The 27477-nt window shown below is 42.6% G+C and overlaps 1 protein-coding gene across 3 annotated transcripts; it reads right to left on the bottom strand.

Annotated features, from left to right (window-relative positions):
- Positions 1 to 966: 966 nt before the first annotated feature.
- Positions 967 to 20982, bottom strand: LOC140066886 (putative acidic leucine-rich nuclear phosphoprotein 32 family member C). Of its 3 annotated transcripts, XM_072113877.1 has the most exons (8): positions 20964 to 20982; positions 20527 to 20618; positions 15246 to 15395; positions 15026 to 15148; positions 12393 to 12573; positions 4781 to 4854; positions 4466 to 4523; positions 967 to 2140 (listed from the first exon to the last, which is right to left on the bottom strand). In XM_072113877.1, exons 2-8 carry the CDS (start codon positions 20578 to 20580, stop codon positions 2061 to 2063), a joined length of 720 nt encoding a protein of 239 aa, XP_071969978.1. In that variant the 5' UTR covers positions 20581 to 20618; positions 20964 to 20982; the 3' UTR covers positions 967 to 2060. The 3 variants fall into 3 exon arrangements, with proteins under 3 accessions (XP_071969978.1, XP_071969979.1, XP_071969980.1); XM_072113878.1 differs by lacking the exons at positions 20527 to 20618; positions 20964 to 20982 and adding an exon at positions 19998 to 20207; XM_072113879.1 differs by lacking the exons at positions 20527 to 20618; positions 20964 to 20982 and adding an exon at positions 16153 to 16275.
- Between the last annotated feature and the right edge of the window lie 6495 nt (positions 20983 to 27477).

Raw genomic sequence — 27477 nt, 5'->3', positions numbered from 1 at the left:
ATATGAGGGGATGATGCAGAGGGGTCTGTAAGGGACACTTAGGAGCTTCATAGCTGCTCCTGCACACAGGACACTAAGGGGTTAGTGCAGAGTGTGACAGGACACTAAGGGGTTAGTGCAGAGTGTGAGGAGACACTGGGGGGAGGGAGCACTTATCTGTGGCTGATCCCCGGCTGCTGACTCCTTCTCCTCAGGTGCTGCAGGTCTCCCGAGTATGCAGCTCTCTGGTCTCCTCTGTCTGAATTTCCCGCGCTGCTACATCCAGCGCTGGGATTGGCTGCAGGCACACAGTCTCCTCCCCTCCCTCTCACACACACGGAGGAGACTGCTGCAGGGAAGGAGACGGAGGCGCCGCCCCAAAATTAACCCCGCGTACCCCTGCGCTGCTCTGCTGAATACATCCAGGGGCATTACTACAGCCAGGGGCACAACAGGGGCCAGATAAGGGCCCCTGGTCTTGACAGTCAGCGTAGCAGATGCCACGGCTGTAGTAACGCCCCTGGATAGGAGCCCTGGCTGCGAGCCAGATGCGGCCATCAAAAGAGCCATATCTGGCTCGCGAGCCATAGGTTCCCGACCCCTGTCATACACTATACAACAGTTGAATTTGGCCTACATTAGGGGGAAATTTATCAGACGTGCCAACGCAGAAGCATTCTAGTTGTCTATGGCAACAAGAGCTCAGATTTAATTTTATAAACAGCTGTGGAAAAAAGAAAGCTGAGCTCTGATAGGTTGCCACGGGCAACCAGAATACTTTGCAACGTGAAATAGAGGGAGATTATAAAAGTGTCTGAGCAGATTGTTAAACAAAATCTGCATAAAATATGAATGTTTTTTATGTGCATTTTTATGCAGATTTCTGTGCTTCCCCAGTTTGGTTTCACCCGACAGTTTCAAGCAGCAATCCTTTGTGGTGCAGATTTGAAATGGATTTTTGCATTAATAAAAAAAAAAATAAACACATTTTAAAAACCCCAAATATTTTATTAAAAAGGCTTTGTGATATACAAAAACAAAGGTGTTAAATAGGTCAAAATTTCTTTATAGATTTGTAGCTTAAATTGATTGCCTCAATTGACCATTATAAAAGAATTAATTTTAACTATGCATTGCTGTAAACAGGGAGCAGCAAAACTGAAATTTATATTCCAGGATCACTTTACCCAAAAGCTTCTCGTCTTGAGAGGATAACCTGCAGATTTGTGCCAGTGGAGGGACCCCCCACAGGTCACAAGAACAGGGGGACTGTTGTACCCCAAACATATGAAGTGGTAGGTGGGACTTGCATGCTGCTGCTCCATTTACAGTATATGGCACAGACTGAAGTAGCATACACTTTGCCATTTTTATCAGAGATTACTATAACAGAAAGCACTACAAGCTGCTTGGTTTATTAGGGTGTACAACAAACTGATCCTTGGGGAGGGAGATGCCCCCACTGATCAGCAAGTTATCCCTTATCTGTGCAAATATCCATTATTCCCCACAGAAGCTACAATCCTGGGATAAGCTTTCCAGTATACTATTGGAGTAGGGGTAGGAGGCAGTGATTACTTTAGATTGAAATAAATTGTTGAAAACCTAGTTTTTACAAGGCCATTGTTAAATCTTATTGCCAAATATACGCAAATGTTAATCATACACAATTCAGAAGATTAAGAAGGACAAATTAAGGCATGATTGAACACAAAATGCAGGGCAGAGCGTCTTTGGAATTTTTTTTTTTTTTTTTAAAACACCCGTACACCATTCACAGATAGAGGAAATAGAATTTTCACAGAAAACTCTAGGGGCTGGTGGGAGTATTAAACCAAAAAAAAAAGTAGGGAAAGCATGTCCTCAAACAATATTAGGGAAACCGAATCGATGTGGGTCAGGCAGCCATCTGTTTAAATAAAGCAGAAAACTATTTAAGTCATCTCAGTCCTACAAAAATAGCAGGGGGAACACAAACATGGCTGTATACAGTGACCCATCAGCAGACACTGCCACATGCACTGGTGGCCAGCCCAGATATAGTTCTTTAAAAAAAAAAAAATTCAGTAGCCTTTTAAGTCTCATTCATCATCTTCATCATCAAAATCTTCTTCACCTTCATCTTCCAGATCCCTTTTTCGCTTTTCTCCTTGGGGTGCATCTGCAGGGATGGAAGAAAAAAGAACTTTAAATATTCTTTGAAGATCCAAGTTTAACACCTATACTAAAGCTTAAAATGTTAATTTAAATAAGAACCTATGGTCCAATTTGAAGGAGTCAGATGTCAAAAACAGAAAAACTGCAAACCGCCTTATACCATCTCTATAATAAAATAATTCATTATTGGATTAAAAAAAAAAAAAATGTTGGATTGTCATAATAACCAGGATTAACAATACAGCTTAATTGCAGACACCCTTGATAACTGTTATAGTTTATTGTAAAGTACAGTAAGCTGCCAAAATCGAGAGGTCTGTTGGTAACTATAGGGTAGTCTGAAAGTCAGGTGTTCTTAAGTAGGGGACCGCCTCTATGGGTAATTTGAATTATAGAAGGATAGAATACAAGTCATGAATCTTTTGGAATAAATTCCATGTGTCAATAGATTTTATAGTTAACATAATATTGCTTAAAGGGAACCTGTCAGCAGGGACCTCATTTTAACTAAAGACAAGTTACTGAAGCCCCCTTGACACCTGCAGTGCAAAAATGGCTCTCTGCTTTTTATAAACTTTTGCATTTAATATTATTGTTATAACCTATCTTGCACCCTGACAAAATCCTGGGGTAGTCACAAGGGTTGGGCTTTGGATGCATTTAAAACAAACAAACAAACAAACAAACAAACAAACAAACAAACAAACAAACAAACAAACAAACAAACAAACAAACAAACAAACAAACAAACAAACAAACAAACAAACAAACAAACAAACGTGACTTGTCTGTGCTGCTCACTCCTCAGTTCTTGGCCCACACCTTTGTGCTTCTGTACAGCTCCTCCCTCCTGCTTCACAGAGGTCACAGCTTGATGAGCTGACATCAGTGGGAGGAGCTGTACAGGAGTCCAAAGATGGGGGCAGCCTGCAGTACAGACAAGGCACACAATTTTTGAAATACATCCAAACCAAAGTTCGACCCCTGTGACTACCCCAAAATTTTGTCAGGGTGCAAAGCAAGTTAAAACACAATTATATTGTAACGTAAATACTTATAAAAGACAGAGGCATTTTTGCACTGCAAGTATTATGTGCTTTTACAACCAGTCTTCAGTGAAAATTAAGTCCCTGTGACAGGTTCCCTTAAACTTTTCTGGGGTTGTGGCAATGGAATAGGGCAACAATTTTTCAATGTATGCTCTAATTTGACACAACAGATGTTTAACAAGTGTTTTATGCAGCTTTAATTCCATTTAGAAAGAATCAGTGTCTATGGGATTGGTAACAGGCACCCGGCGTCTTGTAAATTAAAGACATCAGGTGCCAATCGCACGAGTTTAATTGTAAAAGCATATGCAAGTGGGCCATGGCACTCCCCTATTTGCTTGGATTTAGAAACTGCACCAAATTAGTATGTCTGATTGCACCATTGGTAAAAGGGGCAGGTTCCAAAGGCACCATATATCAAACTGCTTTTCTGTTTAGCAGCTTGGATGCCAATGTCCATGGTGCCCGCAGCAGCCAAGAGCTGAAGCTACCTTTATGAGTCATGCCAGATAATGCTTTTGCAGTAGAACAGCAATTCAACCATCATACTGCCAACATAACAGGAATCAAACAGCAACACAAATGGAATGGCCTAATGTCATGTGACCAGGGTGACATCATTAAAGGTCCTTGAGCTACTTAATATGAAAACTATACCCCAAGTACATATCTGACCACATAAAACCATCACAGCAGCCTCCATGGACTTCTACTCCTCTCCATGCAGGCTGCTGTGATTTCATGTGATAAAATATTCTGTGATTTCATGACATATATGCTTAGTGTACAGTTCCTAATGCTACAAAAACTATAGGACCTGCGATGATGTCACCCTGGTCACATGACATTATAGCAGCATACAGAGATAGGGATGGGGAGGAGCTGCTGGATTCAGCCTGAGGAGGCCACGCCCACCTGGACTCCATGTAGCCATGCTTAGTTACCAGATAAAACTATAAAGTTGAATATATGGGAATCTCGGGGGCATAATTTTTAGCTACAAGCAGGGTGTCAAATAGTTATTAGAGCTCTATAGGAACCTGTCACTACCTGTATTTGTGAAAAAAGTGTGGTGACGGGTTCCCTTTAAATATAAACTTTTGGTGAACACTTTTCAGAATGACAGCATGTGTATCCATTAACCTAGGAAATAGAACTGCCACTCAAATACTACCTCTTAGAAATAGAAATTAGTAACAGAACATTCTTTGACAGCACTGAGGAATGAAGTAGTTTAGCAGCCATCCGGCACAAGTGGATAGTAGAACAGTAAATCTTACCCTCATCATCATCATCCTCCTCCTCCTCCTCCTCCTCCTCTCCCTCTTCCTCATCCTCCTATAAAAAAATGATAACATTTCAAAAACTAGTTAAGTCACAAGGGGGGGGGGAATAAATAAAATGCAGAGTGTACCTAGATACAGAAATTATCAACTCAACTACATCAAGTTGTCAGTGTGTGCTTAGCCAATACTAGCCGAATTAGAATTGCAAAAGTTTCCAAACAAGAAGTATTAGTATTTATAAAGCACTTGATTCATAGCTCCATATAGTTCATTTTAGCAGAGGGAGTGGCAAGTAACTCAAAAGCTGACCTCATCATCTACTCCATCTTCATCTTCATCATCAAGGTCATCTTCATCAAGTTCCTCCTCATCCTCCTCTCCTTCTGTAAAGGATATTAAAACAAAATTAACATTTATAGCACAGAAAACAGCAGGTGCATTTATCATGCTTCGTATGCCAGTTTTCTGGCACCAGGAAATTGTGACTTTACCCCACTTTTTATTTTAACCCCTCACCATAGCCGGTAAGTCTTTGCATAACAGTTTACCAGTGTTTTCCTGATCTACACCAACAAAGCTGCCGGTGGCTCCAAAAAGATGACGGCGCATGGGCGCCGCCATCTTTCCGAGGATTGTCGCTCCCCGTCCCTCGGGTCCCGAGGATACTTCGGGTTAACCCATGCATTACAACGTGCTATCAGCACATTGTAATGTATGAGGAGTAAAATCTGTATATACTGCCATAATGTAGTATGGCAGTATATGTTAGGATCTTACAGACAACCTAGGGTTAATGTACCCTTGGGAGTCTGAAATATAGTAAAAAAAAAAAGTTTAAAAAATAATAGAAAAACCTAAAAACTCAAATCACCCCCCTTTCCCAAGAACGGATATAAATATAAACAGTAAAAATCATAAACACATTAGGTATCGCCGCATCCAAAAATGCCCGATCAAAATATGATAACGGTTTTCCACTGGGTTTAATCCCGTAAGGGAAAATCGCGCCCAAAGTCGAAAATGGCACTTTTTTTGAATTTTAAAATTAAAAAATTCTATACAGTGATCAAAAGGTCGCACAGTCCTAAAAATGTTGACATTGTAAACGTATATTATAAAGTAAAGTTATTAGCGCCAGAAGATGGCAAAATCACCCCAAAAAATTTTTTTACAGGAGGTTTTCATTTTTTTTTTAATGTATGAAAACATAAAACCTATGTAAATTTGTTATCCCCGTAATCGTACCGAACCAAAGAATAAAGTAGACATGTCATTTGGGGCGTACAGTGAAATCCATAAAATCGAAGCCCACAAAAATACGGCACAAATGCAGTTTTTTTTACTAATTTCACTACATTAGGAATTTTTTTCCCGCTTCCCAGTACACGGCATGGAATATTAAATACCAACACTTTGAAGTGTAATTTGTTACGCAGACAATAAGCCCTCACACAGCTCTGTACATGAAAAAATAAAAAAGTTAGATTTTTGAAGGTGGGGAGTGAAAAATGAAAACTCAAAAAATGAAAAAGGGCGGAGGCATTAAGGGGTTAAATTGGGCCTGGTGGGGAGAAGGATACTGGCACGGTTATACACCTCCCAGTGCTTTACTGACAGCCTGTATGATAAGACCATCCTGTTGCTGGCTTCCTCTACATGCCTCAGTGGCACTAAAATGCATCATCCTACAAATAAGCCCTTGCATGGCAACAGTAAATATTTGATAGCTCAAAAAAGTGTGCCATAAACCAACTAAAAACCACTAAATTCTATGGTTAATGTATGGCCCTCCTTCACTTCTGTGCTTTGTTGTATGACCCACCAACAAGTAACATCCACATGTAAAATATACATTGATTTTCATTAACTGCCATTAGAAAACATTGCCTCCATCCCTTCATTGTCCCTCTACATGCCTGTAAACTTAAGTAATTAGGCCCTAAAGGTGTATGCAAATGACCTGTGTGATGTCCAACAAGTCATTACTGCCTCTGAACATGTGATTTTATACTGATTAATGTATACATTGAGTAGTTAAGGTTGGGATGGGATCCTTGTGAGCTGCTCCAACAGGTAGTGACGACAGAAATAGTCACAGACCTGATGACAGGTGTCCTTTAATTACTATGAAGATCAAGGACACACACACATACACACCTTATTTACTCTAGTATAGGTTTTTCAGCACAAACAAAATTTGCTTAAAAACCCCAAATCTGATTATACTCGAGTCAATGAGCATAAAACTCTGTACTCCCCTTTCCGACATCCCCCACAGATCCTCATCAGCTCAGGCTGATCGGACACACCATGGCATCAGCCACTTGCCAACATCATAGTGTCTGCAGAGTTATCAGTAAATATCAGGTCATCAGTGGCTGATGTCATGGTGTATGCGACGGGATCAAAGGGGGAGCCGAAGAATGAGCTAAAGACAGAAGAGGACCTGCGGACCTTGCTTTTTTAGGCTGTGCAGGGGGATGCTGGCTATATACTGGCGGGCTGCAACCACTGCATTTCCCACCCTCTGCTTATACACAAGTCAATAGGTTTCCCCAGTTGTGTTAAGATTAGGTTCCTCGGTTTATACTGTATTTCATTAAAAACAGTAATGATCCCAAAAGAGGCAATTATGAAATTTCCTTGAAAATACGGAAACCGATGTTCGATTTGTAAGCCGTGTGATATTATCCAGATATTTCAAAAAGTCATAAAAGCAGATTATGGGAAATGTTCTACTGCAACTAATTTAGGGGGCAAAACTATATTCCTGAAAACGAGAACACACATCAAAACCACAAAGCAACACATGGCATATTACAAAAAATAGGTCTCAGCCTTAAAGGGGTATTCCCATCTGAGCATTTACATTTAATGCAAATTATTTGCCATATGTAAACTTTTCTTCAATTGGATGTCATTAAAAAAAAAAAAAAAAATGTTCCTGTGTGAAGATAATTTCTCATAAACATAGGCACATTGTCCCTTAGAAACGAGATAGCTTCCTCAGAAACGACCACCTCCCATTTTGGCAGCAGTGGCCAGACATGGGCTTTTGAGTCCTGCCTGACCACAAGGATTCAGCAATCATTACCACAGGCGGTGGTGGGACAAGTAGTAACTCCTGGACATTTCATGTACAAACACCCTTCGTTTCTTTATGCAATCACTCCAGCAGAGGTGGCCGTATCCAAGGAGTCAGACTCGTTTCTGACCATATGACTACATTTATGAGAAATCATCTTCACACAGGTACACTTTTTTTAATAACATCTATTTGAAGAAATGTATAAATGGCAGATTAATGAATCTGAATGTAAATGTCGAGATGAAAAAAACCCTTTAAGCTATAAACTGGCTATGGTCTGAAGGGGTTAATGTATGAATTAACTAGATACAGCAGCTCACAAAGATTCCATTCCAGACTTTAACAGGTAGTGATGACAAAATAGTCAGAGACCTGATGGCCGGTGTACTTTAAGTTCTGGTGCAAAAATGGCCTAACATGGCTAAATTTAATTAAGATGCTGTCACTTACAGGAAACTCACTAGGTTTATTAACCTCCATGACATCATTAAGTGCTTTTGAGGTACATGTACCAAAAAAAATAAATGTAAAATCAACCATTTCAAAAAACAGAAAGCCTTAAACTCTCACCTCCACTCTTCTTGATCCTGGCACTGATCACCTAGAAAAGAAATGTTCCTGCGCTCTGGCTGGTAATTATACAAAATGTCCAACACTATGGACCAGGGTTCCCCAAACTACGGCCCACATGCGGCCCGCAGACCGTTTCGATCCGGCCCCCGACACTTGGCGCGCCAGCGCCGGGCCCTCGCGGCCTGCAACAGTCGGGCAAGAGCCTCCGTCCGTCCGGACAGGAAGCTCCTGCCGTCACTGTATAGTGCTTGGTGCGGCCGGAAACGGCCGCTCGAGCACTATTACTGGAGCGATATGGCCGGAATACAACCCCGACGCACATCGCTCCATGAACTAGGCTGCGCGGCCGCGTGATGGCGTCATCACGCGGCCGCGCACCCCTTCCTGCCCGGACGCGGCAAGAAGATAGAAGACTTAGGTGAGTACAGGGTTTTTATTTTTTTTATTAAAAAGGGCAGTAAAAAGATTGGCGACTGGGGGCCAATAGTTAGTTATGAGGGGCAGCATAAGAAAAAATTAATGGTGGGGGCAGCATAAGAAAAAATTAATGGTGGGGGCAGCATAGGAAAAAATTAATGGTGGGGGCAGCATAGGAAATAATTAATGGTGGGGGCAGCATAGGAAATAATTAATGGTGGGGGCAGCATAGGAAATAATTAATGGTGGGGGCAGCATAGGAAATAATTAATGGTGGGGGCAGCATAGGAAATAATTAATGGTGGGGGCAGCATAGGAAATAATTAATGGTGGGGGCAGCATAGGAAATAATTAATGGTGGGGGCAGCATAGGAAATAATTAATGGTGGGGGCAGCATAGGAAATAATTAATGGTGGGGGCAGCATAGGAAATAATTAATGGTGGGGGCAGCATAGGAAATAATTAATGGTGGGGGCAGCATAGGAAATAATTAATGGTGGGGGCAGCATAGGAAATAATTAATGGTGGGGGCAGCATAGGAAATAATTAATGGTGGGGGCAGCATAGGAAATAATTAATGGTGGGGGCAGCATAGGAAATAATTAATGGTGGGGGCAGCATAGGAAATAATTAATGGTGGGGGCAGCATAGGAAATAATTAATGGTGGGGGCAGTTTAGTAATTAATGGGGGGGGTATATTCAATAATTAAATGGAGAGAGGTCCCAGTATATTAATTAATTGGGCCAATATATAAAATAGTTCACAAGGGGGTGCAGTACCGGTATATTAAATAATTAATTGAGGGGGGTGCCAGTGTATTATGGATGCGGTCACATGTACCGCTATTTATTTTTAGACTTTAGTCCGGCCATCCAATGCTCTGAGGGGGACAGTGAACGGCCCCCTATGTAAAAAGTTTGGGGACCCCTGCTATGGACTGTCAATTATGCAGACCCTTGCTACCTCCCTAGAGAGGTTTGAATTCATGCCGCTTGAAGTCACCTCCCCTCCCAGCATGGTTGAGGGAGGTGGTGAGGGTGTGCATAATCAGCAGTCCGGAGTGCCAGAAATCTTGTCCCTGCGCCGCCAACTACAGTTTTCTTTTCTGGATGATCCCAGTGTGTCAAGACACTAGCGAAGGACAGCACCAGGATCAAGATTAAGAGGAGGAGAGTATTTCTAGGTTTTTAAAATCTGCTTGGTTTCCTTAAGAGCTAGAAAGTGGAGCTCAGATACAAAGTCTTAAAAGGGGTGTTCAAATATTTATCTTTCACATAATGACACATCCAATATATATCCAAGTCAGAACTGGTATATTTTATAGTTGTACCTCAGACAATTTTTTGTCTCAGTGACAAATGAATTTTTAAAATTTTGTGCTGTAATGGGAACAAGGATTATCAAAACTTAGTAAAGACAGCTGATCATTGCAGCCTGGGACTAAAGTTAAACATCAAGAGAGCTTCACCACAGGCCACAATGACCAGAGAGGTCCATCTATAACTAGGTGTACAAGACTGAGCCACTGAACTTTTCCAGTTAAAATAGAATGTGTGGGATATAGCGGTCTTCTACGAATACCCCTTTTCCAAATGACATATGGTGGGGAATGTTATACAGTACAGGCAGTCCCCGGGTTACGTACAAGATAGGGTCTGTAGGTTTGTTCTTAAGTTGAATTTGTATGTAAGTTGGAACTGTATATTTTATAATTGTAACCCCAACCAAATTTTTTTTTGGTCTCTGTGACAGATTTTATAAATGTTGTATTGTCATAAGAACCAGGATTAACAATAAAGCTTCATTACAGAGACCTGTGATAACTGTTACAGCTGATTATTATAGCATAGGGCTAAAGTAGAGTAAATTACCAATTACCAGGGGTCCGTTTGTAACTAGGGGTCGTCTGTAAGTCAGGTGTTCTTAAGTAGGGGACCGCCTGTATGTGGTAGGGCACATGGGTGTTAAAATAATGGCACACACACACACAGAACACATACACAAATCGCACATTACACACAAACGTCAGACACATTTACCATACAACTAACAGTGTTGGGGCTGATGTAGATGAGACTGCATTTGGCTGAGAAGCTGCTCCCTGCTCAAAGGTGCTTCTCTGCTCCCTCCCCTCCTGTTCCATAAGATGTTGAAGATCCCAGTACACACAAACACTAAGCAGTAAGCTTCTCCCTCAGTCACCACTCAGAACAGCTGTCCCACATTTACAGTGGCACTTATATTACTGTCCTCGCTGTAGGTTATGTGACCGAAGCCTGTACTAGGCAACTGAGCTCCATTCACATGACCAATCCGCCGGGAGCTGCAGCAGTAAACATACATGAAGAGGCTGCAGCTCCTGGCAAACTCCAGGAGGCGCAACCGCACCAACTCCTCAACTGGCGTACTAGACAACCTACTTTAGACATGGAATTTCAGGTTAAAAAGTCATCTTAAATGCCAAAAAATATTGTACATGTTCTGTGTCAATGAGGTGCCTACAGATTTTTTTCTATTTTTGAGTAATTAATGGGTGGTGGCAGTGTGTTGTCTGGGTGATTAGAGTGCTTGGGTGTAGATTTAGCCTAGGTGGGCGGGCCTTTAAGTTGTAAATTTCGGGATTTCCTAGAGTAAGTGTACCCAATGATTAAAGAGAACCCGTCATGCAAAATAACCCCCTAAACTAAATATATTTTCATAAACTGCTATTAGAGAGCATTGCCTCTATCCCTTCATTGTCCCTCTACATGCCTGTAAACCTAAGCAATGAGGTCCTAAAGCTGCATGCAAATGACCTGTGAAATGTCCAATGAAGCATTAGCATATTCAAGCTGTCCACTGTATTCATGAGTGGGAGGCACAGGCACACCCCCAGTGCTCGACTGACAGCCTGTATAATGATGTGAGGCTGTATAAGGATGTGCTTCCTGGTGCTGGTGGCCACGCTCCCTGCAGCCTGTGTGTGCATGTGTGTGTGTGTATAGGAGAGATACAGCAGCTCCAGGCAGCCATGTTACAGCAGAACATGTCAGATTCATGTGTAGCTGATGTCTGTGTCTCTCACCTGTATATTAGGAGGGTGCAGCATGTCAGCAGATGCAACGCACACACTAGCCATGCTTTACTATACATTACACACAGACATGAGCAGGGGGAGGAGAGGGGAGGGGTAACAGGGGTGACATCACTGCCTCTGACCATGTGACCAGCCTCATTTACATGATAAAGAATAGATGATTTTACAATGAATAATGTATGAAATAACTAGATAAAAGGCAGGGATGGGATCCTTGTGAGCTGCTCCAACAGGTAGAGGTGACAGGACTAGTGACAGACCTGATGACAGGTGTCCTTTAAACTCGAGTGTGTGGGTTCATCACACTCCAAGATACAGTCATGTAAACTACATCATGCCTGACTCTTCTGCAACCTCAAAGACATATACACTACATTGGACTTTTAAGCCTGAACACAGTACGTGAAAAAAAAAAATCCACATATTATGCCCCTTTTACAAAGCAGATATGCCACCCCCCATATCACTTCCTATAGCCCCTGCAATAAAGATCCCCCCCCCCTACATGCAGTTAGGCAATTACATCATGCTCACCATCATACTGTAGGCAGGCATTATGCTTCTTAACATACCCTGTAAATTTGGTATCGCTGTGTGCGTTATTTATGTTCCACAACAAATGCAGAACATTTTCATTAGAGAAAAGAGGCAGATTTACATTCTCATATTGCACAAAAAGGGTTATTAAAAGTTCAACAGTAGGACATATGGAGAACAGAGTTAAACATTAGACTAGTACTTTCTGTAAGTTAGCCTTAACTTACCTTCTCCATTCTCATCACCATCTGGCTCTGGATCTGAATCAGGTGCCTCTTGGTCATCAGCATCAAAGCCATCAAGGGAAGCTAATTGGGGCAGCAATGTAAACACACTCTCCCTGTAGTTATTCAACATGGTGACTTCGCAGTTGAACAAGTCTAAACTCATGAGGTGATTAAGTTTTTTCTGTGAATGATAAAGGACATTTCACAAAAGTAATTCAGGGAGGCACATGTACCATCAAAATTTACAATTTTCTTCAATTTGAAACCTTTAGTGTACACCCTCAGTGACAAAGGGAGAGACAACATGTACAGCTAGTTAACCCTTTAAGGACGCAGCCATTTTGTAGCTTAAGGCTCAGCCCCATTTTTTGGATTTTGACTTGCGGCACTTTATATGGTTATAACACTTACTTATTAAAGTGATTCTGAGATTTTTTTTTGTAAAAGAACGCAAAACTTAAGTACAACATGTGAGGAAGAAAAAAAAAGAATTTTGAAAAGTTTGCCATTTTCGAAATCATTGCGTTTTCAAGTAGATAGAATTACCACCCAAATAAGTTGTTGAATTTCCCATGTGTCTACTTTACATGTTCATAATTTTTGAAATGTCTGGATAATTTATTTTGACGTCACGCGGCTTACAAATAGAATATCACTTTTCTGGATTTTCAGAATTGACTATTTTAAATACAGTTTTAAATGAAATTTTACATATTTAGCATCAAAACCCCCCTATGTATCAACCCATTTTCACATCTGCACCCCTAAAACTATCAGAAGCGGCTTTTAGGAAGATTGTTAACCCCTTGGGATCTTCATAGTAACCGAATCAAAATGGAGGTGAAATTTAGAATGGTCAAATTGTGACATTTAGCCCTAAACTGTACGCATTTCCAAAAGATAAAAAGAGAAAACCCACCATACAATTTGTACAGAGACCCACCACATGTGGCTGTTACTTGTTTTATGGGTGCACAGCGAAGCACAGAAGGGAAGGAGCGCCCTACAGCTGCCAGGATTTTAATTTCCTCAATGGCCCCTTTTGTTTTTGGGGCCATGTGATGGCTTTTTTTTGCGGGATGAGATGCTTTTTCCAGTGTTGACATTTTGGGGTTAGTATCCCCTATTGTTGAAAATTTAGGAACTTTTTTTTTTTTGAGGGCAGGAATAGAAAAGCATCAATTCTGCACTGGATTTACTTTTTTTTAGCCTAATAATCATGTTATCTTTATTCTATGGGTCGATACGATTACGGAAATACCAAACCTGAATATTTTTTCTTACGTTTTACAAATTTGTCAAACAAAACCCTAATGTGGAAAAAAAAAAAAGCTATCATTTTTGCATTTCCATCTTCCAAGTGGCATAACATTGTTACTTTTTTGGCTACGGAGCTAGTTGATGGCTTGTTTTTTGCAGGACATGTTGTACTTTGCAACGTACATATGTTTTTTGATCACGTCATTTTTGTGGGATTTAATAGGTAAAAATCATATTTTTTTTTGGAGGGTTTATAACAGTGTTCATATTGCAGGTTCAATAATTATTTACTGTTATTCTACGGGTGATACTATATATGTGGGGTTTGCTTTATTTTTTTTATTGAATAACTTTTTTTTTACTTTTTGACCAATTCCACCATGGGACATGAACAAGCAATCGTCTGATTGGTTGTTCATGATAATACTCTGCAATACTGATGTATTGCAGGGTATTAGCAGTGCACATGCTGGCGCCATCTTACTGGCAGCCGGCACCCAGTGTTTCCCTATGCTGGTTCGGCTCAGATCTTGAGCGAAGCGGTTAAAGGAGCCAAGTTTAGTAGTTGTTGGGTAGTGTCACTTCGAAAGCGCCCACCCACCCCCAATTTTAATTTCTATAGAACCTAGAATCATGCTTTGTGTGTTATATTAAAAGACCCATCTTTCAGATCCCAAGTCTTTTCAGTTCACAGAACCAAAACTATACCTACAGAAGGAACAAACGAGAGAGAGAGAGGAGGTAAAAACACATGAGATTTCACTTAAAAAGAGGGAATTCTGGAAAGGACATTTCATAGCCTGAGGGGGTTGGCAGTTTAGTGGGGGAAAACTTGGTGACATGTTCTCTTTAAGGAAGTAGTCAGGGGACATTTTAAAGAGTCAAAAATATTCACAAAATATTTCCTTTCTGGCCTTATGTACAAGACATCGGTACATGTCCTTAGGAAGTGACCAATGGTGCAAATCTGGGCAGGAATAGGACCTGCACTATAATTTGCAACTTGGTCTGTTTGCATGTTCAACATGGTGAAGCACATGAAACTAGCTTGACACTTATTTTCGTTATGTTTTTAAACAGATGTAAAGCATTTAAACACTTTATTAATCTTTATATTGGAAGTAGCTTCACCGCACTGTGGTACACGCTCGGCGCACTGTACGCACGACCACTTCGTGCGCCTGAATAGGAAGTGGTCGCGTGCATGGTGTGGTGAATCTACTAGGTATATAAAGTTTACTAAAGCGTTTAAACGCTTTACATTTGTTAAAAAACACAACATAAATAAGCGCCGGCACACGGCATTTGCAGCTTAGAAGCACGGTCGGGTGTGGCAAGTTTCCTTTAAAACCTAGAAATCTCTGTATACTCACAAGTGGTTCCAGAGTGTTTATGTCCTTAATCTTGTTTCCACTGAGGTTCAAGTGTGTTAGATTTGGAGTCTTTTCTGCAAGCACTTCCAGACCACCGGAAATTCGGTTATCACTAAGCTCCAACTGCAAAACCATAAAGACAGATTTTAGGTCTTAATTCAGACACACAATGGTGCACAAATACTATACAACCTGCCACCCAGTCCTTCCCAAAACTTACCTTCCTTAATTTCTCAAGCTTTGGAAGATTAGCTACTGACATCAAGTTTATGTTTATCATACTCAAGAACTCCAAGTTGACAAACTCTGCACTAAGACCAGTTATTTTGCCATCATCCGAACGGCAGTTGTCCAAGACCATTTCTTTAACCTGTGACAAAAGCAAAGAAAACATTTTGACATCAAAACAGCAGACAACCACCGCCGCTGACACGGATCACAGGTGTCAACCCCTTTGATCGTTGCCTGCCAAAGTCTTGTTTTCGGTCATGACTCCCGTGACTTCATCTGGGAGCAACGATTGGTTGCCATGATAGCCTTTGTAAAACCCAAGGCTGTATAGTTTCTGCAGATTTGTTACAATGTGCTAGTGGGACATTGTAATGACTCAGGTGTAAAATGACATGTAGTGCAATACAGTACAATGTGGTAGGAATGATCCGGCTGTCTGGGGTTAAAGTACCTAGTATGAAAAGTTTACTAGCATCAGAAGGTATGAAAAATTTAAAAAAATAAATAAAGCAGACATCATTTGGACCGTACAGTGAAAGTCATAAAGTCAATGAGAAGTACAACTTGTTATGCAGAAAAATAAGCCCTCACACAGCTCTGTACACAGAAAAGTAAAAAAGTTTTTAAAGGTGGGGAGCAAAAGGAACAAAAGAGGGCTGCAACCTAAAGGGGTTATACGGGTTTACCCACGAGACATCAGCAGCGCCGGTGGAGGTAAGTACACATTTATTTTTAAATAGCCTGCCCCTAAATTATTGCTAAACTCGCACAACCCTTTTAATAAGTTCATGCTTTTAAAGGGGTTGGGCCACCATAGCAGATAAACATACTCTAGCTCAGTGCAGTGTAAGCTATAATTTCACCATTTACATCAGTTAGAAAATATGCAGCCTTACTGCGTTATCTTGCTGTGAGCGGACTGCTGGCTCCCCCTGCTGGTAACTGTGTCCCGTCCTGACTGCCTTCTCCCCTGGCCGAGTCTGCACAGAAGGATTCAGTTTCTGCTCCTCAGTTTACATCTCTGACTGCAGATTCCTCTGCAGCCTCACACTGAAGGAGACCAGCTGACAGGGAGCAGCCAATGGGAGAGAGGGGGAGGGGCCAATGCAGGCTGTGATCTGCACTACATGTGTCAGAGCTGCTAACACCAGACTCCACCAGAGCAAACAGGGCACATTAAAGGTAAATACACCCAGAATTACAGAGGGTGCATGCAGAGCACAGTCTGCCCCTAACATGGCTGTAGCTCTAACATATTGCAGTGTAGCAGCTTTTCCCTCCCCCCCCCATGTAGCCACCATAAGTCAAAACAAGTAAAGGATCTGAGCTCTGACACTTCATCTCACACATGTCCTGCAGCCCTCCCCCTGTAAGTCCTAACTACTGAGTATCCCTCTCTACTACCCTGCTGTCCTACAAAGAACCCCTGTCCCTGACTAGCAGGAAACCATCCAGAGGTCAGCAACATGTGAGTGTTCATCTATCTATCCATCTAAGCAGCAGTGCTGCCCGCTTTCTTCATACTCTAACTAGAGGACTTATGGCCCAGTCCTAGGACGCCTGCACCCACTTCATTCAAACCAGGATTGTGCTGCTTGGACTTTCTTTTGAGTATCTATCCATCTATATATCTCCTATATCTATCTATGTATCTATCTAACCTATGAATCACAACCTATGAATCTGAGGCACGGAGGAACCCTGGTAACACACCATAGAACCCTTTGGTGGAGGAGACATGGCGTTTCTTTGGCAGAATCAGCTGTAGTAAGTGTAGGGACTACTTTAAGACATCAGGTGGAAGCATACTCTAAAAGCAGTGATGTAACAACGGTGGAAGGTCAATGAGAGAGGCGCCTGCAAAAGATTATGTGACTTGTGGTTGAACTACCGCTGTCAGTGCTGTGCATGTGCCCGCTAGGCCCCTCCCACATCTGCTTTTCTGTGACACAGAATAGATGCTGCACAAGCATCAAAATAACAAATAAAAAAGTATTAATTATTCCAGGTAACCAGTATGAATAGATTTTTGAAATATTTTAACCTCTTTGGGAGCTTTTTGAAGTAATTAGTTTCGTGGCATAACCCCTTTAAGGGATGGGCACAGGTCACCACGGAGAGAGTATTGACAACCATTGAAACTAGTTATGAGCCAGCTACTTCAAGGGGTACAGGAAATCTAGCATCAAACAGAGCCTGCCACTCCACCAGGCATGCAGCACGCTAATATCCGCCATCACACCCACCAGCTTCCGTTTAAGAAATGTTGCCTGCGTATATGATTTACCGTATATACCGGCGTATAAGACGACTTTTGAAGACTTAAAAATCTTCTGTCCAGTCTGGGGTCGTCTTATACGCCGGTAATGTTTCTCACCTTTCCCGCAATCCACCGAAGCTCTGCTGCCGGTCAGTCAGAGGCCCGCACCTGGGCGCTGATAACGCGGCGCAGCACAGCGGGCAGATGTTTTGAATTGTGACAGCTGTGGGCCTGCCTGTTACAGCGCACGGACTGTTCTGCATCTGGTCCGTGCGCTGGATCAGGGAGGGCCCGGAGCTGTCATAATTCTAAATTAGAACGGGCCCCCGATCCGCCCGCGTCCCACCCACCTCACACTACTTACCCGCCATCGACCCCATCGGTGACGCAGGCTATGTGACGCGTCTGCCTGCGCCGGGTCTGCTGAGGTCTATGACCCGGCACCTGACCTGCAGACGCGTCATCAGCCGTCGCCTGCGCCGGATCCCCTGATGAGAGGCAGCACAAAGCGGAGCGGGATAAGGTAAGAATTATGTTTTTTATTTAGCTTAAATATATAGAGCCCTGTTTGGTGGTGGGGGACTTTATTTATGGCTACTGGGGGGCACGACATTCATTGGGGCTTCTGGGAGGGGGGCAGGACATTAATTATGGCTTCTGGGAGGGGGGCAGGACATTAATTATGGCTTCTGGGAGGGGGGCAAGACATTAATTATGGCTTCTGGGAGGGGGGCAAGACATTAATTATGGCTTCTGGGAGGGGGGCAGGACATTAATTATGGCTTCTGGGAGGGGGGCAGGACATTAATTATGGCTTCTGGGAGGGGGGCAGGACATTAATTATGGCTTCTGGGAGGGGGGCAGGACATTAATTATGGCTTCTGGGAGGGGGGCAGGACATTAATTATGGCTTCTGGGAGGGGGGCAGGACATTAATTATGGCTTCTGGGAGGGGGGCAGGACATTAATTATGGCTTCTGGGAGGGGGGCAGGACATTAATTATGGCTTCTGGGAGGGGGGCAGGACATTAATTATGGCTTCTGGGAGGGGGGCAGGACATTAATTATGGCTTCTGGGAGGGGGGCAGGACATTAATTATGGCTTCTGGGAGGGGGGCAGGACATTAATTATGGCTTCTGGGAGGGGGGCAGGACATTAATTATGGCTTCTGGGAGGGGGGCAGGACATTAATTATGGCTTCTGGGAGGGGGGCAGGACATTAATTATGGCTTCTGGGAGGGGGGCAGGACATTAATTATGGCTTCTGGGAGGGGGGCAGGACATTAATTATGGCTTCTGGGAGGGGGGCAGGACATTAATTATGGCTTCTGGGAGGGGGGCAGGACATTAATTATGGCTTCTGGGAGGGGGGCAGGACATTAATTATGGCTTCTGGGAAGGGGGCAGGACATTAATTATGGCTTCTGGGAGGGGGGCAGGACATTAATTATGGCTTCTGGGAGGGGGGCAGGACATTAATTATGGCTTCTGGGAGGGGGGCAGGACATTAATTATGGCTTCTGGGAGGGGGGCAGGACATTAATTATGGCTTCTGGGAGGGGGGCATCATTTTAATTTTTACCGGTGTTTTGTATGCGTTGGAAAAGGGGTAGTCTTATACGGCGAATATATCTTAAACTCTATATTTTAACAGGAAAATAGGGGGGTCGTCTCATACACCAGGTCGTCTTATATGCCAGAATATACGGTATTCCAGAAAGGAGTCCCTTGCATGAATAAAACTAATTGACATGACAATTATTTAACTGTGTGTATATAAGTAACAACATTATAGAGCTATGGTATAAGTGGGAGGCCTCAAGCAGATTTATTTGCATGAACTTCTTAAAGGAAACCTACCATTTCAAATGGTAGGGGTAAGCTGTAAGTACCGAGCACCAGCTCAGGGTGAGCTGGTGCCGGTACTTACGTTAGTGTTATAAACCGCGGTATCGCGGTTTTAACACTTTTTAAACTTTAGAGCAGAAGGGGCTTCAGCGCTGCGCGCGACTGTGCGCACGAAAAATCTCCGCTATTTTCTATGTAGGCACGCGCACGATCGTGCGCACGCAGCGCCGAAGCCCCTTCTGCTCTGAAGTTTAAAAGTGTTAAAACCGCGGTTTATAACATTAACGAAAGTAAGCACCGGCACCAGCTCACCCTGAGCTGGTGCTCGGTGTTTACAGCTTACACCGACCATTCTAAGTGGTAGGTTTCCTTTAAAGGACCTCACAAAATGTAACCAAGAAACTTACAGTTAGTACCTATAATCCAGATAAACCGATCCATGCACTGACCCTTTGACAGAGTGACTGGTGATCAGCTGGGTTATAACGCATGGGACAACTAGTAGGCGAACACAAGGTTGGGCCTCCAATATGCAACACAAAAGCACCTACATACAAACCCAACTTTAATAAAAGGGCATCGAGCGATCACATGTGTGGGGTATGGGGATTATGCTCGCAGAAACAACTGACCTGTAAATTGAGAGCCCTCGTGGTGAGAGCCATGGGCTGCTGATATCAAGCAATACTTGTCCAAAAATAACTTCGACTACCATCAGGCGGCTTGCCGAGAGGTAAACTGGAGGATGGTGACCAAAAAACAGGTCCCGTGTAATGGAGGCAGCGCCACATGATGGTGCATCCTCCACTCGCAGAGAACTGTATTTGTCGCGGCGTTATCTACCAACCCGTCCTCAACCACAGGGGTAGCCGGCGGGAACACACACCAACGAGAATTTATCGCGCTGCCCGCTAATGAAGCCCTAGGCCTGCCGAATGGCTACGGGAGAGTTTGCGGCAGCCACGTGTTGTGGGAAGTAATAATGGCCACACGCCTCGGCACAATCAGCACTTCATCCTGCAAGAAAGATGTAGATCCTAAAGCTCTCCGCTTAGCAGAGCCCTTTGCGGATCCCACGCGCACAGCCCCGAGTCCAAGTAATTATGAGAAAATAAACCTTGATTTGCCAAGCGGAGGCATTTTAAGGCATGCGGCTCTTACCTCTGCTGCCTTCCGGTTCCTCAGCTCCAAGGTGAGTCTCTTCCTCATGTCCATTTTTAATGAAATGGAGATTTCCAAGCAAAGCAGAAGTACTTAAAGAAAAAAAAAAGAAAAGAAATAACGAAGGGCCGCCTCTGTGTTCCTCTTTATATAGGAACGGCGCCAAAGACACAAAGGAGGGATTTGGTTATTGGGTGGGTGTATGTGGCACGAGCAATTGGCTGACACCTTTAGGTTGGACTCGGTACTACACTATCTCCTTAAACGGCAGCTTTCTGTGAACAAGAACAACTTTATTGCCAAAATACACCCGACGTTTAAAGTCGTGAAACTCTTGTGGCGCCTCTAAACGCCATTGTGAGAAAGGAAGCTGCAAATGGCGATAGGCGTCTCTGTACTACGCGGTTTTAAAACTAATGACGATTGTTGATACCTACTATTAAATACGGTAGCGGCTAAATCCGCTTTTAGATATTCAGTTCCGTAGTGCGGATCGCTTCGGTTTTCTGCAAGTCTCTTCAATTTTCAGAGCTGTGTCTACAGTCAATGCATCCGCTTCACCCGCAAAACTACAGGCGAGGCGGAAAATGAATTGTTTGTCTTCTCAGATATGACGCACAACTATAATGTACTATTACTGTTGTTTTGTTGAAACTGGAAATAACGAGCCTAAAATGTAACATGTTAACATCTTTCTGCAGTTTGTATCGACGTGAAACAGGATTCAGTGGGACAAACTGTCAGTCTTGAGAATGAGTTGTAGCACTACTGAATTCAAGAAATGCAGGAAACATGGTGAGAAACCAGAAAACGATGGCCAACGCACAGGGAAATAGAGGGGCAGGATGGGATCCCATTAGACCAAAATGCAATGTGTGAGCATCGGGGGCGGACTGGGAATTTAACCCCTTCGTGTCTAAGCCATTTTAGGGCCTTGGGACCAGGCCTGATTTATAAAATCTGCCCCGTGTCATTATAGGAGGTTATAACTTTGTGATGCTTTAACATATCCAGGGGATTTTGAGATTGTTTTGCCGTCACACATTGTACTTCAAAGTTATAGAAACATTTTGATGATATCTTTGTGTTTAGTTATGAAAATGATTGAAATTTGGGGAAAAAAAAATCTAAAATTTATTCATTTTTAAAGTTCAAAATGTTCTGCTTTTCAGGCCGATAGTCATAGCATCCAAGTAACTTTATAACTAACATTTCCGGAATGTCTGCTTTATATCAGCACAGGGTTTTGTGCATCCTCTCTCTTTTCTAGGTTGTTAGGAGGTTCAGAATTTTGGGAGCAATTTTTCTCATTTTTTTAGACAATATATGAATTTTGGCCAAAAATTAAACGGTCACAAAGTATTAAATGACAAAAAACTCCACAAAGTTTGACGCCCAATTTCTCCCGAGTATGTGTATGCCCCATATGTGGTGGTAACTGCTGTATGGGCGCATGGCCGGGCATAGAACGGAAGCTGTGCCATTCACAGCAGATCTGCAATGTCACATTTTACAGGTTATAAAATGTTTGTTTTTTTGTAATTTGGACATATGGGGGATTATTTTTTATTTTTTGTGGATGGGATCCACTTTTCAGGTACATTATTTACAGGGGGGATCAATAGCTAATAATCAGATTTTATTAACTCTTTCTTGGTGGTAGTTAAAAAAATCATTCATTCTTGTTTATGGTTTTCAGCATTTTTTTTCGCCGGACGTTCACCATACCATAAAAATGTGTTATCTTTATTCTATTGGTCATCGCGATTACAGCGATACCCCATTTATATGGGTTTTTTTATGGTTAACATGTTTTGCAGAATATAGAACTCATTTTGGAGAAATTTGCTTGTTTTTGTATCGCCATGTAATAATGGGCAGAACATTTTATATTTTTTTGTTTACAGAGCTGGTTTGGAGCTTATTTTTTGCGAGATGGGCTGTACTTTTTCTTGGAATCATTCATGTTGGGGTAAATTTTACTTTTTGATCGCTTTTTATGCAGTCAGATGTGAAAATGTAATTATTTTTGTGAGGTTTTTTTGTGTTTTTTTTTTTGTACGGGTTGTTATGGACGTTGTGATACCCAATATTTAGTGGGTTTTTTGGTGATTTTCACTTTTTCTTATGTTTTATTTGATTACTGCATGGGATGGGACTTAAGGGGACTTTTATTCTTTTTTAATTTTTTTTTAGTTGCACTTTTTTTTTAACCTTTTTTTTTTTTTTCCTGTTTTATTTTGTCCCCATTCCCCATTTGTCTTCATTTTGGCCCCATTCTGTGGGCGGAGTCAAAACAATTAGGCGTGGTCATGTAATGTGGGTGGAGTTGCTAAACTCCACACAAACTGCTGATGGATGGCCTAAATCAATGGAGCTTATTTACTAAGGGTCCCGCGACCACATTTTGTCAGGTTTCCTGACTTTTCAGTAATTGTGTCCCACGTGATCGGATTGTGTCCCAATCGTGGCTTTCACATGACACAAATCGGGGGGGGGGGGGTAATGGGCTGTCGGATTCGGACTAAGCGCGGGATTTAACATTCAAATTTGTGTCACAAGCTGAGCACTTGCATGCACCGGGAAGAAGGTGAACTCAGGCCCCAATATGTGTATATATTTATATACACATATATACACTGCCCCCAATATACAAGAATATAACTACTATAATACTGCCCCCTATGTACAGGAATATAACTACTATAATACTGTCCCCTATGTACAAGACTATAACTACTATAACACTGCCTCCATGTATAAGCATATAACTAGTAGAATACTGCCCCCTATGTACAGGAATATAATTACTATTACTGCTACTATGCCATATAAAATCGCCAGTTAGCCCCATGTATATAGCCAGTCCCCCCCAATATACAGCCAGCCAGCCCCCCCTTAGTATACAGCTAACCATTCCCCTCAGTTTACTGCCAGACAGTTCCCCATCAGTATACAGCCAGCTATTCACCCCTCAGTAAACAGCCAGCAGGCCCCTCTCAGTATACAGCCAGCCCTTAGTATACAGCCAAACAGCCTCCCCCACTCAGTATACAGCCAACCTCCCCTTAGGAAACAGCCATCTAGCCCCTCTCAGTGTATAGCCAGCCCCCCTAAATTTACAGCCGGACACCTCCCCCTCAGTATACACCCAGCCCCCCCCCCCTCAGTATACAGCCAGACAGCTCCCCCCTAAGCATACAACCAAACAGCCCCCCCCCCCCCCCCTCTGTATACACCCTGCCCAGCACATAAAAATAATAAGCCATGTACTCGCCTTTCTGACACTCCCCTCAAGCTCTTCTACTTTATCCAGTCTGGCCATCAGTGACCGCTCCGTGCGCCGTCCGCACACAGAATATGACGTCGGTAAGCGGTTGACGTCGCAGTCTGAGCACACGGAGTCACTGATGGCCTGGCGACCCGGCCCCAGCACCAGTGACAGAGCAGTCGGCCAACCTGGATTTCCCCCGGTGGGCTTAATGGCCAGTCCGCCCCTGTATCGGAACATAATGATAAGTACATAGCTGCCCAAACAACGGACAAAGCTTACAGCAGTCCGGCGTATTCATGAGGTGGCAGTCCAAGGAGGCAGTGACTCTGCTGCATGGAGCCTGGCAGTCACTGCCAGTATATGGCAGTTCAAGGCAGAAGCTTAGGAGAAGAGAGCACGTCGGATTGCCCCCCTCATGAACATGCCTGACCGCTGTAAGCTATAACTGGGGTAGAGCTAGGGAGCTGCTAACTTTAGTAAGTGCTCCTAGAGCAGTGATGGCTAACCTATGGCACTGGCACTCAGAGCCCTTTCCCTGGGCATTCAGGCCTTCACCAGAGAGGACTCCAGGCATCTTCCTGCAGTCCCAGACAGCCCAGGACTTGCTGTGCACATAGCTATTTTAAAGTGACAGTGCTACCTGGGACTATTTTCTGCTTTATTGGTGTCCCCAGGGTGCTGGTATCAATGAAAACTGTGACAGAGAAGGGAGTATAAATCACAAATTAAATTTCTGTGTTGGCACTTTGTGATAAATAAGCGGGTCTTTGTTGTAGTTTGGGCACTCGGCCTCTAAAAGGTTTGCCATCACTGTCCTAGAGCATTTATTTCTGCTGACAGGTCCTCTTAAACTTGTTCCTCAGTATCAGACTATTTAAATGGAACATAGCAGCTTTTACACCATTAAACTTCCAGCAGTGGCAGGTAGGGTATGAAATATTTTTTCTAGGATCGCTTCTTTTATGTTAAAGATGGTTAAGTGTCCCAAAATCGCCATTTACCAAGACCCTACGTGCCTGCTATTAAAAAAAAAAAAAAAAATGCATCTGACCCATCTCTTGTGCTGCCTGCACAGTTGTGTAGTGAAGCCGGAACTGCAGCACAGTGAAGCGGAGGTGTAGTACGCAGGACGCACCAGACAGAGGTATATATAGTTTCTTTTCTATAGCAGGCACATAGGGACTTGGTGCAGTTTGCCTGTGAGGTGTGCAGGGTGCGCCTGCGTTCTTCATGAATCCGGCGTCCCCTGCAGTAGTCCACCAGAGTGCAGCAACCTTTTTTGGGTGCACCTTTAACCACTTAGCGACCTGGCCCTTTTTTGTTTTATCACTTCCCACCTTCAAAAATCTATAATCCATGCCGTGTACTGGAAATGGTGAAAAACCACATTTGCGTAGTTTTCTTGTGGGCTTGGATTGTACGGCTTTCACTGTGTGCCCCAAATGGCATGTCTACTTTATTCTTTTGGTCGGTGCGATCAAGGGGATACCAAATTTATATCGGAAGAGAATGGCAGTTGGAGCACAGACATTTAATTTTTTTTTGGCATCATAAAACATTTTTAGATGCCCTTAGGGAGCAGTACAGTAGAAACACCTGAGAACTGACCATATTTGAAAACTATATCCATGAATAAATCTATGGGTGTAATGAGCATTTTAACCCTGGGCAAAAAACTAAAAGTGGGGCCCCAAAATAAAACTATTTTATGACCAGTCACAGTCAGCAAGAGGCTCCCTTTTAGTATGGTAAAACAACCTGTAATATGGGAGAATTTTATAGGAGGGAGATGGATGTGCAGCATGGTGGTTCAGTGGCTAGCACTACACCCTTGCAGCGCTGGTCAACATCTGCAAAGTGTTTGTATGTTCTTTCTGTGTTTGTGTGGGTTTCCTCCGGGTCCTCCAGTTTCCTCCCACACTGGCAGGTTGAATAGATTGTGAGCCCCATGGGGACAGGGACTGGTCTGGCAAGCACAGTGCGGCACAGGGTAATCTGTGTGCGCTATATGAATAAACAAATTATTATTTAGAATTATGATAGAAGATAAATATGAAAGATGACAGAGATTTCTAGCTGCAGAACTATAAAGTAGATTGCCAGAGGACCAACACCGTGGTACCTCACTCAAAATATAAGCACTCCTCAAACATTGTCACGGACGCTCTGTTGTTTATTATTTATCATTTTTTGTTTACCTTTTGTAAATGTAAAGATTCGTAAACAAGTCTGTAAACATTTTCAACATGTAAACATTGTTTGCCACTCGGCACTCGCCGAACATTAATACCTGTGCACCACTTTTTGGCGTGCTCAGTCACTTCTGTGCATGCGGCACTTTTTTTGGCACACGGGCGGTGTGATCTTGATCCAATCATAGGAGAAATCAACACTTCCACCCTGGGTGATCTCTCCCACAAGTATACTGGGTAATTTTAACCCTTTTTTGTAACATATGGGGATGTTTATATACATCTGTATTACTCATGCACTTTATTGTATATGATTTTTATGATGAAATAATAATGTATGTTCAAGATCTCAATTGCACTTGCGCTTTAAGTACACACCCCCTTACATTCTTTGCACACCATGTTTCCTTTATGAACCCTGTGTGGTTCACTTGTCAAATTGCTTGAAAAAGGTGTCCAACAGCAGTAGATAGATATGAGAGATAAATACAGTAGAATATTGATTAATAAAAAAAGAAAAAGCAAGATATGTAAATGGTCAGATTATAGGAGATAGATAACTAGATGATAAGCATCTTCACCCGTGAATTCAACAAAGAGGTATTAACCCTTTCACCGCCCGGTATTTCTGGATATTTTATTGCTTTATTGACCAGAGCAATTTTTACAATTTTGACCTTTAACCCCTTACCGACATGTGACGTATTAGTCACATGGGCCGAGCCCGCTCCATAGCCGGTAAGTCTTTGCTGCATATTGCCGGCACCGATCATGGGAGTTCTCCTGCTGATCGCTGCTGGCGGCTTCAAAAAGATGGCGGCGAATGTGCCCCACCATCTTTCCGAGGATCGTCGCTCCCCCGCCATGGTAGCGTTGGGTCTCTCGAAGACCCGAAGCTACTTCGGGTTAACCCATTCATTACAATGTGCTATCAGTATATGAGTAAAATCCCCATATACTGCCATACTGTAGTGTGGCAGTATATGATAGGATTGTACAGACACCCTAGGGATAAAGTACCATAGGGAGTCTGAAAAATTTAAAAAAAAAATTATAATAAAAAAACTAAAAATTCAAATCACCCCCCTTTCCCTAGAACTGATATAAATCTAAATAAACAGTAAAAATCATAAACACATTAGGTATCGCTGCGTCCGAAAATGCCCGATCTATCAAAATATGATAACAGTTTTTCACTGTGTTTAACCTCGTAACGGAAAATCGCGCCCAAAGTCGAAAATGGCACTTTTTTGCCATTTAAACAAAAATAAAAAAATTCTACAAAAAGTGATCAAAAGGACGTACAGTCCTAAAAATGATAACTTTGTAAACGTCATCAAAATCCGCAAAAAACGGCACCACAGCTCCGTACACCAAAGTATAAAAAGTTATCACCGCCAGAAGATGGCAAAATCCCCCAAAAAATTTTTGTACAGGAGGTTTTAATTTTTTTAAATGTATGAAAACATTATAAAACCTATACAA

This window comes from Engystomops pustulosus, chromosome 1 (assembly GCF_040894005.1).
Source record: "Engystomops pustulosus chromosome 1, aEngPut4.maternal, whole genome shotgun sequence".
Taxonomy (NCBI): Eukaryota; Metazoa; Chordata; class Amphibia; order Anura; family Leptodactylidae; genus Engystomops; species Engystomops pustulosus.
This window is presented reverse-complemented; position numbering and strand designations above follow the sequence as displayed.